The sequence below is a fragment of the Lepidochelys kempii genome, chromosome 9 (genome assembly GCF_965140265.1).
Source record: "Lepidochelys kempii isolate rLepKem1 chromosome 9, rLepKem1.hap2, whole genome shotgun sequence".
Lineage (NCBI taxonomy): Eukaryota > Metazoa > Chordata > Testudines > Cheloniidae > Lepidochelys > Lepidochelys kempii.
In genome coordinates, this window is record NC_133264.1 from 84,263,562 (window position 1) to 84,279,839 (window position 16,278).

Here is a 16,278-nt window from a genome sequence, read left to right on the forward strand (position 1 = left end):
AGAGCAGCCTCAGACCTGCCTGACCCTACACATGGCTGTCCAGGTCCCCCAGGGGCTATTCCATCAGCTGGAAATAGCAAGAGTAAGAGCCAAACATCCTTTCCTCCAGGCGCATGCCCTATTTTGAGACTGAAGGGGGTTGGCACAGGGTCACTAGGCCAGCTATCTGCAGAGGGAATTTTAAACTGGTCAGGTCCATTGGCTTTATGGCCCCTTTCCCAGGGGCTGACCTCTCAAAAGATACTACACACTGTTGGATCAGAGAGATTCTGCTCACACAGATTTAAAATTTCAGACCCAGCTGCCTGTGTGAGGGAGGTTCTCTTCCTGTCCAGTCATACTCCTGGCTGCATTAGGCACGGTTGGGATTCACAACCTGACAATTTCCAAGCATTGTGGTTCTCTTCCAGTTAATGTCACCCAAAGTTGATCTACCTGTGCGCCTCTTGATGAAACATCTCGGTTTACAAAGCTATGGCAAATAATATGGCATTGGGTCTTGTTATGATACCAATTTGGACTGTCCTGATATCTGTACAGAAGCAGCAGGTGGGGTCACCAGCTAGGCAAGGCCTCAGAGAGGGCTTGCTGCAGCTGGTCATCAAATAAATAAAACGATGTAGCATGCAGTGAGCGGCAAAGCTCCTAGAGAGTACAAGAAGGGTTGTAAGTACAAGAGCATGCCAGAGAACTGCTTTTATGCAACAGATGCCCTTGAATTAAAGCAGAAATGAATTGTTTCCCTGGGTCAGAGAGTTCTGAAACATTTGCAGATTTCCTTGGTCTTTATATGCATAACCGCTATGGTTGATTCTGAAAATATGTTTTAAAAAACCCTGCCTGGATTCAAATTCAGGATCAGTCATCTCTCAAGTCCTAAAAGGCCAGAGAGGCTATACACAAACAGTTCCCAGTATGGTAAATTTCTAGAGTATTAAACTTCATTATTAATTTCATGTAATTTAGTACTTGATTGGATTTTTTAAGGCTGGTTCATAAAACAGACAAACTGCAAAAAGTAAGTCAGGCAGAGTGTCTAGTGCTTCTGATGTTAAGAGCCCATCCCTGTCAGCAAGTGTCACTAGGAGACTTTGAATGTTGTAGTTTAAAATAGTTTCTAACCTGGCAAACCAAGAGACTAGGAGTTTTAAAAATGATCTTTCACAGATGTTCTGGTACTAACAATCGTAAGAGTGTTAAGGAAAGTGCAAGCAAAACTAGCTGGAGCATTGTTTAAAAGACAGTATCTCAGTAGATATGCAAGAGAAGGTGGGTAGAGCCCAACCAGGATGTGCCAGCAGAAGTTCCCTTTCACTTGAACCATGAACTCCGTTTACAGATCTTGCTAGTGCAAGTTACAGGATCTCCAGCTCAGAAAGTTTCTCTTGTACAGCAAAGACCCTACACATCCTTTACACCCATTAACTGCAGTAGATTGTATTATATCAAAACACAAAGAAAGAAGGATTTTGAGTAAGTGGATTTAAAATGGTTCATAACAGTAAATCGCTCAGATAACTAGTTTTCTTGTAGTGATACATAAGGTTGGACTTGCAGCAGCAAAGACTAAACCACTGATTAATTCAGCATGACGGAACTGATCTTTTATTTGGACTGTTCTGCCAATCTGTGAGCTAGTGTTATCAGACCATTCCATACCCAATTGTTTGTTAACGTTCTTACATGTACGTCTTACGTCTGTCCAGAAAGACCCAACGGGGAAGCTTTACTAATTGTGATAAAGCCTGTGGGCCTGGATCCTGCAGCCCTTACTCATGAGTGGTCCTACTGCAGAGCTCCCAAAAGGAGCCATCCTATTATCGGCCAGTTTCTGCCATGGAAAAAACTCTACAGAAGTTAAGGCTGTTTCAAGCAGCAATAATTCCCAATGGGATTTCTTGGTAAAAATCCACAAGCTGTGCAAGGAGCATGCTGCAGATAACTACCAGCCCACTGCCCCACACCTAAGTAACCAGAGAGCACCCCAAGCAGTGTCTTCTACATTAGTGGTTTTCAAACTTTTTTTCTGGTGACCCAGTGTGAGGGCTGAGGGCTGGGGCCAGGAATGAGGGGTTCAGGGTGTGGGAGGGGACTCTTTGTTGGGGTGCAGGAGGGGGTCAGGGCTCTGGGCTGCGGGTACAGGTTCTGGGGTGGGGCCAGAGTTGAAGGGTTTGGGGTGAAGGAAGGGGCTCAGGGTTGCGGTGCAGGGTTACCTCAGGCAGCTCCCGGTCAGGGGTGTGGCAGGGGTGCTAAGGCAGGTTTTCTGCCTGTTCTGGCACTGCGGACCTCACGGCACCCTGGAAGCGGCCAGTAGCAGGCCTGGCTCCTAGGCAGAGGTACGCAAGCAGCTCCGTGTAGCTCTCGTCTGCAGGCACCACACCACAGCTCCCATTGGCCAGTTTCTGGCCAATGGGAGTGCGGAGCTGGTGCTCAGGATGGGGGCAGCATGCAGAGCCTCCTAGCCGCCCTGCCTAGGAGCCAGTCCTGCTGCTGGAGGCTTCCAGGGCACAGCGTGGTATCAGAACAGGTAGGGACTAGCCTGCCTTGGCCGGACAGCACCGCTGACAGGACTTTTAATGGCCTGGTCAGCAGTACTGACCAGAGCTGCCACAACCCAGTGCCTTCCATTCCGCAACCCAGGACTGGGTTGCAGCCCAGTTTGAAAACCATTGTTCTACATGATCCCAGGAAGAAGCAGTCATAATGCACTGTCCCCTTTCCTTTCACAGAGTGGGAGCTCCACCTTTCTTAAGTTCCCTTTGCTTGTATAAGTGGAAGGGAGGAGACAACCCTTTGTATTTGTTTTTCACCTTTGGATTCATATGACACTGTGAAAACCTATCAGGTTGAACGGTCACACCTCATGATGTTGGATTTGAATTGTGTGCACTTCCCTAATACAGATCAGTGGTTTCATCCCTTTAAATGGATTTTAACAAAACATATTGTAGTTTTGATAAGAATCTAGGGTGAAATGTTGGCCCCATTGAAGTTGAAGGGAGTTTTGCTTGACTTCAGTGGGCCAGGATTTCATGCCCAGTATATATGGCATGTTGGTATCTAGATTAGTACTGACTGAAAGTCAAAGTTTGCAGAAGAAGAACATTGATATTTGTGAATTCATTTATTTTAGTGGAAGTCTTAATTTTCTCCTTTAAAAAAAAAAAGAATATTTGAAGCCAACAGAACATTTTGATATGGCAGCACACTCTGTCGCCTATCTCTAAACCTATAGTCCTATAGGTAGGTGCAGCCTTTAAATCAGTTTTCAAGGTAAATTTATTTCCAAATTAAGATATTAAGCCTGGTCACACATCTTATCCTCTTAGCATTATCTAACACTAACACAATTACCAACAGATAAATATTGGTAATCTTGCTAATTAAGAGCCGGATCCTGATACCACTGAAGTCACAGGCAAAACCATGCATTGCACATTCACTTCAGTAATGCAGGACTGGACCCTTAGAGGATGGCTGTCAACCCTGGGAACAAAGACACTTCCTTTCCATTGATGCTATAAAAACACTTTACCCTCCATGCTTCACTTCCCCTGCCCTGATACTATGGGAGCTGACAAAGGAGGATTCAGAATGAACCCATTTCATTAAGAGGATTTACATAGATGATTTACCTGGTACTTTCCATAAGCAGCTAATTACTACAACAATATCCAACACCATTAAATGCCATGCAAAGCTGTGAGAGCAATCCTTATTAGGAAACAGAGTTCACAGATATGGGCTATATGCAGTACTATATATCTGCGGCTAATTAATCTAATCCAATTCTCACACATCTCTACTGAGGTATGGAACAACACATGCTGATATCGACATTCATGCCAAGTTCTTCCAAAATACAAACTGGCACTTACTAAAATTAGCCATAATCACTCCACATTCTGCAGGAGAATAGGATATCAGGAAGGAATCTGAAGCCCTCTAATTAGGCACACAGAAAAAAATACGAAGGCACGTTTTACTATCCAAAAGGCAATCCCACACGAGGAAAGAGGGAGAGAGAAATTGCACCAGACTGAAGTTATGTATAGACATACAGTATAAACAAAGCCTCCTTACAATTTTAGACAGATGCTGTTTTTGTAGAGGAACATACACTCTCATGCAGTCTCAAACATTCAATTTTATGTCTTTTGTTGCAGTCGTAGCAATGTAGGCCCCGATACTGCAACTCCTCATTCCCAACCTTAATCTCAAGCATCTAACTAGTCCCATTGAAGTCACTAGGACTACTCATGCTAAGAGATAAGCACGTGCATGATCAGAGCCATAGACATACGGTCATATTCTCCCTTCTATGGTCAGCACAAGACTTATGAACCACTTAAGCCCTCAAAGCAGGGGAGGACTTCAACCTATGTCATAAATCCTAACAGGCTTTCATAGGCACACAAAGGAGAGTGTGTTATGGCTTCTCCGTTATAGGCCTAACTTCTTTGGTTGATCTAAGGAGAAATACAGGTGTGTGAAATGATCTACTGAAGGAACTGGGATGTATGGCTGAGCAGTATATCGGATAGCACCATTTGGAGAAGAGAATATTCATGCACTTGCAGTTGTACCAGAGAGTTGGACAAGGCACAGGCTCTAGACTATGTAAAGATCTTCCTGCGGCAAATAATTCAGTTCCCAACTGAAGTACTATTAAGACCTGGATACCAAGATACCACTATGCCCATGCTGGTTTTGTGCTGAGCGGAGAGGCCCATCCCATGTAGTCACTAAATGTGTTCCTGATGATCTCATTCAGTTTCTTGTCCTCTTTGCTTCAGCTCTAATAGACAGAAGAGAGTATCATGCGGTGCAGTATGGAATTAACAGAAGTCTTAATTCTGAGTCGAGAACAGAGATCAGAGGAAGCAAGTTGGAGTTGCAGAGGGGTCCATCATTTCATCACTTCACAGCCTTCCCTTCTGTCCCCACCCTGCCTTGCCCTTCCATACTTTGTGCATCAGTCAGAGACATCTACTCATTTTAATTAGCCTGGAAACCGCATTGACTGTGGACTGGTTTTCAGATGAAAGCCAAGCCCATGGTGTTGGAAAAACGTGGTCCGGATTGAGATTAGATACCGTGTTAGCTTCCTGTTTGAATGCTGGGTCCCTCTCTCCTCTGACCTCCCTACTTTCCTCCAGATACAAAGGCAGCTACTGTTGCTTCTCAGGCCTTGTCTACACGGGCAAGTTCCTGCGCAGTAAAGCAGCTATTTGCACTGTAACTCCGGAGGTGCACACGCTGCCAAGCCACTTCGTGCGCAGAAACTGTGCTGTTGCAGAGCTGTAAAAAAACCCACACCGACAAGAGGCGTACGGCTTTCTGCGCCGGGTCTACAGTGCTGCGGTGCCAGTGTAGACACCCTGGTCGATTACAGCGCTGCAGCTGGCCTCCGGGAGGTGTCCCACAATGCCTGTTCTCGCCTCTCTGGTCATCGGTTTGACCTCTACTGCCCTGCCCTCAGGTGACCAACGGTCATCCCCACCCCATACGTTCCTTGGGAATTTTGAAAGTCCCCTTCCTGTTTGCTCAGTGACGCGTGCAGTGGTCTCAGCACATCTTTCCAGGTGGTCATGCCTGCTCCACGGACCAGGCGATCCCCTGCTTGGAGCAATGCCGAGCTGCTGGACCTCATCAGCATTTGGGGAGAGGAGGCTGTGCAGCCCCAGCTGCGCTCCAGCCGTAGGAACTCTGTTACCTATGGACAGATTTCAGGATGCATGACAGAAAGGGGCCATGACTGGGACACACTGCAGTGCAGGGTCAAAGTGAAGGAGCTATGGAACGCCTTCCACAAGGCTGCTGTTCCGGTGTTGCGCCCACGAGCTGCCACTTCTACCAAGAGCTGGACATGATACTCGGGGCCAACCCCACCTCCACTGTGAATGCCACTGTGGATACTTCAGTGGTCGCGTGCCAGTCGAGAGTGAACCGAGCCAGGAGGAAATCTTGGACGAGGATGTGGAGTGGGAGGGGGACCTAGAGGCAGAGGACGACTCGGAGGTCAGAGATGCATGCAGCCAGGAGCTCTTCTCTACCCCAGAGGAGGCTAGCCAGTCACAGCTGTCAGAGCTTGGTGAAGCGCAAACAGGAGAGGAGGCCCCTGGTAAGTGGCTTTGATTTTGGGAATCTCTGAAGCAAGTTTTTGGGGGCAGGAGCGTTTCAGAAAGCAGGCTTGTGTCTGCCTAGTCTGAGCGGTGGAACAGGGTGTTGCTTGACTCCCTCACTTCATGGGAATCTGCCTCAGATCTCCTTGAAACATTCATGGAGATATTGGACAATCTGCTGCCGCAGGTTCTTTGGCAGAGCTGCTTTGTTTCTTGCCCCATTAAAGGTAACTTTCCCATGCCACTCTACCGACACTGCAGGGGAGAGAGGGGATGGACCATTGCTGCACACAAGTGAGCCGCATAAGGGCCAGGGCAGAAGCCGCAGTCTTGGAGAAGATCCTCCCTTGATTCCCTGCTCATCCTCCACATCAAGAGATCTTCCATAATGAACAGAGCCAGTGGAAAATGTGGGGACAGTAATGATTATAAAGCCTACCCTACAGTGCTGGGTCTCCCTAAGAGCTACGTGTCCAGTGTACAGTATGGTCCTGAAACACTGATTTCCCCTGCTCCTGTGGTTACTCACCATTTTGGGGGTCTTGCTCATGTGTGCTAGCCTGGGGTCAGCCAGTTAGTGACAGGTATGTGAACAGCGGCTGGGTTTTAAATCACTTAATCAGTGGTCTGTGTGTTGCACACAATACTGCTTCTGTAAAATGTTGCATTTTGGCTTCACAGATATGACCTTGGGAGCCCAGCCTCCCTCTTTGTTATCGTTGGCTGAATGGCTGCACAGAATTAGAAAGCAGCCACAAAGAACTAAAGAGGACTTTCTGTGTGATGTCATGATGCACTCCGCAGCCGAAAAATAAGAATTGAAAGAGTGGCAGAACAGTGAGAAGAGGGACTGAAAGGAGAACATGGCGCGCCAGAACGAAGCCACGGAGTGGCTGTTAAACATTTCGGAGCACCAAGCAGACACGCTCCAGGCACTAGTAGTACTGCAAACCGAAAAGCTCCATGCCCACCCTCCCCTGCATCCGCTGTCGCAAAACTCTTTCCCATGCGCCTCCCCACACATCACCAATGCACTCTTATCAACCTCCTGGCTCCAGTCTGTACCTGCTGCATTCCACTCCTGCCCTGTCACAGTCTAGCCCTGCGGACTCCCAGGACCCACTGCACTCAACACCCATCCCTCTGCAGTTTAGCCTTGCTGAAGTACAGTACCTGCTGCACCGTACTCCAAAGGACAAGGTTGCATATGATCCCTGGACATACACAAATCTTTAACCATCCCGGGACCCCATCTCCTCCTGGGACCCTCCCTTCCCCCATCCCCTACAGTGCTGCTGTGTTTTTTTGTCTCTCTCCTCCAGTTGTTGTTTTTTAATTGTTTTGGTTTGAAAGCAATCTTTATTCCATTAATTGAAAGCAAAGACAGCCCTGCAAAGCAACAGGCGATTTTCTTAAACCTTCATAGTGCATCATCTGCACCAATCACCTGCTAGCATTACAAGCACTGCACTCCCCAAGCATAGCAACAAATACTAGTGGTTTTCAGCTTCAAATTGCTGCCTCAAGGCATCCCTGATCCTTATGGCCCCCTGCTGCGCCCTCTAATAGCCCTGGTCTCTGACTGTTCAAATTCAGCCTCCAGGCACTGAGCCTCAGTGGTCCAGCCCTGAGTGAAGCTTTCCCCCTTCCCTTCACAAATATTATGGATCATACAGCACACGGCTATAAGCATAGGAATATTCTCATTGGCCAAGTCCAGCCTCCCATATAGGCAGCGCCAGCAGGCCTTTAAACATCCAAAAGCACACTCAGTCATTCTGCACTTGCTCAGCCTGTTGTTGAACCGCTCCTTGCTGCTGTCAAGGTGCCCCGTGTATGGCTTCTTAAGCCACGGCATTAAGGGGTAGGCGGGGTCTCCCAGGATCACAATGGGCACTTCCCCTACAGTGATCTTCTGGTCTAGGAAGAAAGTCCTTGCTTGCAGCTTCCTGAACAGGCCAGTGTTCCAAAAGATGTGTGCATCATGCACCATTAACATAGCCTATGTTAATGTCCGTGAAATGCCCACAGTGATCCACAAGCGTCTGGAGAACCATAGAGAAATACCCCTTCCAATTAATGTACTCGGTGGCTGGGTGGTCTGGTGCTAGAATTGGAATATGCATGCCATCTATCGCCCCTCCGCAATTAGGGAAGCCCATTTGTGCAAAGCCATCCACAATGTCACACACGTTATCCGGAGTCACGGGCTTTTCGAGTAGGATGTGATTAATGGCCCTGCACATTTCTGTCAACACATGTCCAATGGTCGACTTTCCCCCTCTGAACTGGTTAGCAACCGATCAGTAGCAGTAGCTTCCACAGTGCAATTGCCACATGCTTCTCCAATGACAGGGCCACTCTCAGTCTCGTGTCCTTGGACTACAGGGCTGGGGCGAGCTCGTCACATAGTCCCAGAATGTGGCCTTCCTCATCCCAAAGTTCTGCAGCCACTACTCATCATCCCAGACATGCACCACGATGTGATCCCACACTCAGTGCTTGTTTCCCAAGCCCAAAAGCAGCATTCCACTGTGGTCAGCACCTCCGTGAATGCCACAAACAATCTCGTGTCATAGCTACTACACATGACGAGATCAATGTCGAGCTCCTCTTGCCTTTGTAGTTTAAGGAATAACTCCACTGCCAGTCGTGACATGTTAGTGAGAGTGAGCAGCATATTGGTCAGCAGTGCGGGATCCATTCCTGCAGACTGAAGAGGCAGAGTGCGCAATACACAAACTGTTGAAAGATGGCGCCAAATGCAGACAGAAGTACAGGGATTGCTGGGATGCGAAGCAATGCATCACGGGGCATTGGGACAGGACCCAGGATGCCCTGCGACCCCCTCTGCCTTCCCACAACTCTTAGTGTCAGAAGAGGAAGAGATGCTCTGTGGGATGGCTGCCCAGAGTGCTCTGAATACCGCTGCAAGTGCCGCAAGTGTGAAGACGCGATTGCGCAGGCAGCCGACAGTGTGAACGCACAACAGCGGTTTCCCTTCAGCGCTCTCTGAGCGGTGCTGTAACTGTCGGCGATGTAACTCTGCCAGTGTAGACATACCCTCAGTCTGCACTTGGGTCTCTAGACTCACTAGTGAGGCAATGCAATTTTCAGGTTTGTCAGTTGCAGAGTGATTTCCTCCACCTGCTGATGTCCTGAGATTCTGCAGGGTCTCCACAATAGTTGTATAGACCTGCATGTAAGAGACAATCTTCTTTCAGAAGAAGAAACTACCTTACAAAGAAAGTCATCCCTTCCACCTCCTAAAAAAAACATAATTAGGGACCATAATTCAATGTTTTGAGGGTTGATGGTGATTTTATTTAGCAATCTTACTTACTGGATATAAGTTGTCTGAAGTAAAATTTATTCACTACATCCAACACTCTTTTTCACTCTGAAAATGTCACAGGGATCTCGTGCATGCATTGTTTTTTGCAAACTGCAGACTATGGGCGGGTGCCTAGAAACAACTTCCCAAATGGACACAGCAATGTGCTGCAGAGGCAACATGAACACATGGCTTGTATCTTGATTGGGGCCAGCTCTTGCAAATTCTGTTGATGTTACAAGTGCATGGAGTGCTACATGCCAGGGCTGTTGTATAGCCATGAAAGCTGCTCAGGTCAGAAGCATGTGGGCCATTCATTCCCCACGGAAAACTGCGTATACTACTAATATGTGGATCTATCCCTCAGAAGGCTTTAGCTACATTTTCATGCTCACCATGAGGTCAATTGCAGAGGGCCCCTGGAGCTATTGCTGCATAACTTTTCAGAAGAGGCAAAGTCCCCAGTAGCCTTCTTCTGCACTGCAGTCCTGCTGGCTGTGCTTTGTCTGGTGTCTACGTACCATGAGACAACACCGAATTTTGGCTTGAGTGATTATTCTTAAGAATTTCAAGGATTGTGTCTAATTAGAGAGAACTACTCCAGAATACACATTAACAAATTAACAAAGTGCCACAATCAAAGTGCCACATCTCCTGGATCAACATGGGTTTTGTCATACCTGTGTGTTATTTACAATGTAAGATGTAACTCTGTATGAAAGTTTCAAATATAAACAATTTTAAAGGTACAGTGGACTGTACAATAATAGGCTTCCCCCATTCTACATTTTTCCTTAGGTTTGACACCCACTTTTCAGTGACATCTCTCCTATATCTCAGAGGGTTCCTTCTGCCAGAGGCATATATAGTCCTCTAAAGGAGGCCACTAGCCATTATCATCTACCTTTCAAACTTTAAGGTTTTAGTTGTTTCTTGCCTTCCTTACAGTACCTTAGCAAGCTAGTGATGGAGAATTCAGATCCTGTTTTCCATTTATTTATTTATTTATTTATTAAGCAGGGTCCCACTGTCTATGCTCTGGACATGTACAGAACCTGGTGATTTTCTACACTTGCAGTTCTCTTTCTTCTGGTAGGAAACTGAGTTTTATTTCTTGGCTCCAGATATTGTAAATGCTCCTACACTGGCCCAAGATGGTACAAGTAGCTGGAAGCAACAGCATCTCCCAGAGTAGAAATAGAAGCCAGTGCTAATCAGCATCCACCAAGACAGTACTTCTAGCAGCAGCAGGTTTTGGAAGAGACTCTTCTGTTTCAGAATTACAATCAAGAGACTGATTTACCTTGTGTCTGAAGTATATTAATAATAGGTACCAAATATGGACAAATGAAAATTCTGCTCCTGAAGTGTTGAATATTGCTGACCAAGAGGAGTTTCCACCTAACCATATATGTCATCCATCATAAAGCGTGTCAAGGACATAAAACTTGAGTATGTTGAAAGATCAGTAAAGAGAAAGATTGGAGGTTTGCATGGGATTTAGTATCCATGCTTCAGCCATGCAGTTCCCTTTTGCTTTTACATTATCACAGGGGGCCATTTATGGAGCTGAAATAAATGCAAGCTGTGGCCTTTCACAGAGTGGAAATGCAAATAGTGAACACATCTCCTAAAAAGATACTCAGTGTACATGAAGTACAAAGGGTCATTTAAGAGCACTAAATCCTCTAGTGCTTTGTCTTACATAGCTTCTCCTCCTCCATTTCCCTTTGTCATAGCAGTAGGTCCTGCACTAACACACCAGACCTTAAAATGTTGAGGTTTGTACACACAGTACATTCCTATTTGACATTTACTAATTTCCCCCCCATGTTGAAAAGATTATTAATATGCAATGGTGCCAGCATACCAAAACAAACTCTTTTATGGAGGACTCTCAATATCAGAGTTTAAATCCAATGCCTGTTGTCTAAAAACTCTCACTCCTTTGGTTGAGTGCTCAGCTAAAAAAAACTACATTCTTTGATGACATACTAATTTTGGAAAGGTTTTTATATGAAATGATCTGGCAGATATTAAAATGCTACAGCAAAACATGATGTTGCAGCTCAGGTTTCCTCTTATGTGAAACCCCAAACCCACCAAGTGAAACGTCAGCTGCATTCCTTGAAATCTGAAGTGATTCTCTGGCTCCAGAGAACAATCGCTGCACTGTTATTTCTAAGGAGCTCCTGCTTAAAAATGCCTGTGCCCATTTCTGGATTCTAGAGTGACAAATGTAAATAGATAGTGTCAGAGTCACAGCCCCACTCCACTCAGGCAGCACAGAGCGAGCAGAAACTGCCCACAGCTCTCTAAATGAGGATTCCTCTGAGATCAGGGAGTCCCATCAGGAATACATCAATCATAGCCTGTAGCCCTGACCATGGCACACTCCAGATATTCGCAAGCTGGAGGACAACCCCTTTGGGAATTTTGTCAACAGGCATTAGTTAGAGCAGCCCCTAATCTGTTTTCACTAGAGCTGAGGTTGGGGTGGGGTTGGCACAGAAGCCAGGCCATAGAAGAAAACTTGGCCAATAACTCTGCTGAGCTGAGGCAGCAGGGCCCAGAACTGGGTCATGGCTGCCAAGTTCTCGGCAGCTCTGTATGTGATGTTCTATGCAAATATAATGAGCTAATTTGAATATCAGAAAATAAGTTGCATGCAACCAAACATCAGCTTTAACAAAACTGTGCGCATTTAGTTCAGATGAAATGCGTCACTTTGACAGCCGTGGCCAATGCTAGGGGAAAAGTTAAGCATGGAAGCCACTGGAAACAGAGCCTTCCAAGGTACAACTATGTTTGGGCATATTTGCTGGTAGCAGAGTTCTACCATGACTTCATTGCATAGGGTAGACAACATGATTTTGCCTAACAGCGCATTAGAGCGGTGTTATTCCCTCATGTAGAGGCAAACAGGTAAAGGTAAGCTATCGCACAGGTTGCTAACATAGTTATTTATACTTCCTTGCTAATGTGGATTCGTATGCTAAGCTTGTAAGCTCTTCGGGGCAGGGTCTGTCTCTTTGTTCTGGGCTTGTACAGAACCTAGCACAGTGGGGTGCTGGTCCATCCCTGGGGCTCCTGGGCACGACCACAATGCAAATAATATTGGTTCTCCCGAAAGGAGAAACCAGAACTGGGTGATTTTTTTGTTCAAAACATGTTTTCACCAATATATACACACACACAGATTTGGATTGATTGAAACATATCACAAGGTGTTTTGAAATTTCCTTCAATTTTATTGTTAAAAACTATTAAAAATCCTCAAAATTGAAATAAAAAGTTTCATTTTAGGTAAAATGAAACATTTCATTTGACTTGAAATGAACATACCCCCTCCTCCTCCCCCCACTTGTCCTCTAAGTTTTCTTTTGGGTCAACTTGAAGATACTTTTTTTTTTTTAAATTGCCAGTGAACCGAAGAATTAAATATTTAGCCAGCTCTAGAAAAACCTTACATACAACATAACCCGTGCTAAGTCAGTTTCTAACCGTGGCCACCCATCCCACTAGTGGGCAAACGCTACAGTGCGATTAGCAAAGCCGTGACACACCTCCTTCGATGCTGCTAGTGTATTTTGACTATAGGTCTGCAAAGATTAATAGGGACAGAGACAGCTTTTTTTTAAAATATGGTTCTAAAGTTAAAAAAATAAAATAGCTGTTTAATATTGCTGTAATGAGTAGTTTTGTACCATGACTAAATTTGCCCACTTTCAATAAAGTCATAAACAAGCTTCTGTTCCAAAAATTCAGTGTTTCTTTTATTTATTAATGCAATTTAGCCCCCCAAAGTCCCCAGTTGTCAACACCCATTATTGAGCAACTTGTGAATTTTTTTTTAATAAAATGTTTTTTTTCTCATTTGTTCCAGAGGATTCACTTTTCTCCATAAGCAGTAAAATCACTGGGAAATCCTGCGAATACAATGGCACTGCCTACCAGCACGGGGAAATGTTTGTGGCAGAAGGGCTTTTTCAGAATAGGCAACCCAACCAGTGTGCTCAGTGCAGCTGCTCAGTAAGTAATAATTTCATTGAGCCCTGCTGTATGCTTTGCTAGATCCTCTTTGCTAGGAGACCAGCCTATTGAAACTTAACTAATGTACAGTACTACCTGGGCAGTGGAGGCTGAAAGTCAGGAGAAAAAGTGACATATAAAAGCATATTCAGAGCCGGTATGCAGCCCCAGGTAAATGCCATTCTGCCTCCTACTCCAAACACAAACAAAATCTACCCTGTTGTGAACACTCTGTACATGAGCCCACACTCCACACACTTAAAGTAGTTAGGTGGCAGGTAGAATATTGCTACTTGGAGTATATATAGTTTTATGTCAACGAGACTATGGACAGTTCAACACTGGCTCTCTAAAAGAGGCCAGAATTATTCTGAATTCAGTAAAGATTCCTACAAGTGGGAACTGGATGGCTCATGGGACTGACAATGGGGCATAGAACTTTAACCCACTCGGTCATCAATTCTAATTGCAGTGACCAATAGTTGTCACCCTCTGGTGGCTGTTCAGAGCCACTCTGAACTGAAATAGGTTCAGTCTACCCACCTCTTCCTGGACAAACATTGGCCATATTTGGACCTTCATTTGATCAAGTCACCAGCAAATTTAGTATTAAGGAACCATCTCGGTAGCCATCTGGCTCAACAGGTCAACCAGTGACTGGACTTGGAGATTACGCTACTGGGTCACTGCTAAATGCAGTCCCTCCAGGTCAAGGCTGAAACTCATTGGTGGGGCAGTGAGTGGGGAGCTTGCACTGTGGCAATGCCCATGTTGTACCTCTCCTGTGGATTGAGTCTCCTGGTATGTTAGGTACATTTCCTGAGCACTATATTCTGTACAATGTTTTGTAAATATTTTGTGTTTTTAGAAAGACAATTAAGGAATACTCTTCAGTGCAATATCCTGTTTCTAGATGCTAGAGTGGCACGTATGTAAATGTACAGAGCCAGATTCAAATCTGTATAAGGGCTTGTCTTCACTACTTGGGGTACATCGACCTAAATTACACTACTCCAGCTACATGAATAATAAGTCGACGTAGCTTAGGTCAACTTACTGTGGTGTCTACACGCCGCTGCATCAATGGGAGGTGCTCTCCCGTCAACTTCACCTCTCAAAGAAGAAGAAGGTGAGTACTGGAGTCGACAGGCAAGAGCTCTGCTGTTGATTTAGCGGGTCTTCACTAGACTAAATCGACACCCGCTGCATCAATCAGCATTTATCTCCCTGGTAGTGAAGATAAGCCCCAAATGTAAATGCATAGTACCATATGAATCAATGCAGAAACCATTTCTTAATTGTCCTTGTTTTTAATGGCAGGAAGGGAACGTGTATTGTGGCCTGAAGACTTGCCCTAAATTAACATGCTCTTTCCCAGTTTCTGTTCCGGAGTCCTGCTGCCCAGTTTGCAGAGGTAAAATCTGCTATGTAAGCAAAAGGATACTGTCTGCAAGCATGCCACATTCACCCATTGCAGAGGGAGTTTGGACATTAAACATTGTATTTCAGCAGATGTATCATTTTTTGTTTTCCTAAATTGAAACAAGCAATTAATACAGCAGAAGCAATGTTACGATAATGAGTTGAAACATTAAAATATCTGCCACCTCTCTGGTAGATGAGCTTTGGAATATGAATATGTATATATCCTGCAAGTGCCCAGACTTGCTCTCATCATAAAAAGGAACAGATAACTCAGTTCTTAGGATACAATCGATTCCCCCAAGTGCCAATCTACATTCAGGTATCTCTGGTATTTTATTAGCAAGTCTATCTTAGATCCCAAAGCAGCCCTCACATACACACAGGGAACTTAATTCTAGAGAAGGTCAAAACCCTAAATCTGGGCCTCTACATTTTGCAGGTGAGGCCTTCTTTATAATTGTATCTTACCTATATGTTTATATTGGGGCTTCTGTGTCACCCTCCACTGGAATATGGACCAGATTTTTAAAGGTACATCGCTGCCTAAAGATGCAAATAATCACTTAGTGGGATTTTCAGAAGTGCCTAGGTGCCTAACTCCTATTGAAATCAATGGGAGTTAGGCACTTAGAAAATCCCATTAAGTGCCTATCTGTGTTCTTAGGAGTCTACATATCTAACTATCTGACCCTTAGAGCTCAGTAATGTTACTTGGAAAATTAAGGAGCATTTACATTATTTGTAGTTCATTTGTGCCTACAGTACTAGACACTGCACCAACGTATAGGGAGGGACAGATACTGCCCTAAGGAGCTTACAATCTATACAGCCAAGAAGAGGGGGAGGGGAAACTGAGGCACAGACTGGTGAACACAGCAAGTCAGCCAGAGACAAATGAGGCACAGAACCCAGGTTTCCAGAGTTCCAGTCCAGTCCCCTACCCAGTAGCCCATGCTGCTGCTTCTTATGTTTTTAGCCACTAAACGTAGAAACATTTTATTAGGCACCTTGGATTTGAAGCTTTCTTCACTCAGACGGGCAAAGGTGATGGTCTTTGTCTCATGGCAGGCGATCTAACAAATTACCATTTAACGTTCAATATGTTGAGTGTGCAATAAAATAAACATTAGCTAATCATCTGGTTCCTGGTCTCTGTTCCCTGATAGCTATTTTTAGTTGCCCGGGCTGGTAGCACATAATTTTACTTTATATGGTGACTTGGATTTGGAACAGACCCATTATAATTACAAAAATCAAACTGAGTTTCAAAGCACAAAGCATCGTGCCTTAGTTACACAGTGCACTAAGATTACACTGGAAAAGTCAGCCATTGAAAACAGAAGAGGACAGTCACTTAAGAGA

The 16,278-nt window shown here is 45.1% G+C and overlaps 1 protein-coding gene across 7 annotated transcripts in view; it reads left to right on the forward strand.

Annotated features, from left to right (window-relative positions):
- The window catches only part of CHRDL1 (chordin like 1), a 64,426-nt gene that overhangs the window by 22,673 nt on the left and 25,475 nt on the right, over window positions 1-16,278 (forward strand). For 5 of the 7 annotated variants that reach the window (XM_073361196.1, XM_073361194.1, XM_073361197.1 and 2 more), the window contains 2 exons: window positions 13,346-13,491; window positions 14,812-14,905. The exons of the other annotated variants lie outside the window; for them this stretch is intronic. In XM_073361196.1, the coding sequence (XP_073217297.1) occupies window positions 13,346-13,491; window positions 14,812-14,905 (240 nt within the window). The remainder of the gene's footprint in view (window positions 1-13,345; window positions 13,492-14,811; window positions 14,906-16,278) is intronic. 7 annotated transcript variants of the gene reach the window in all.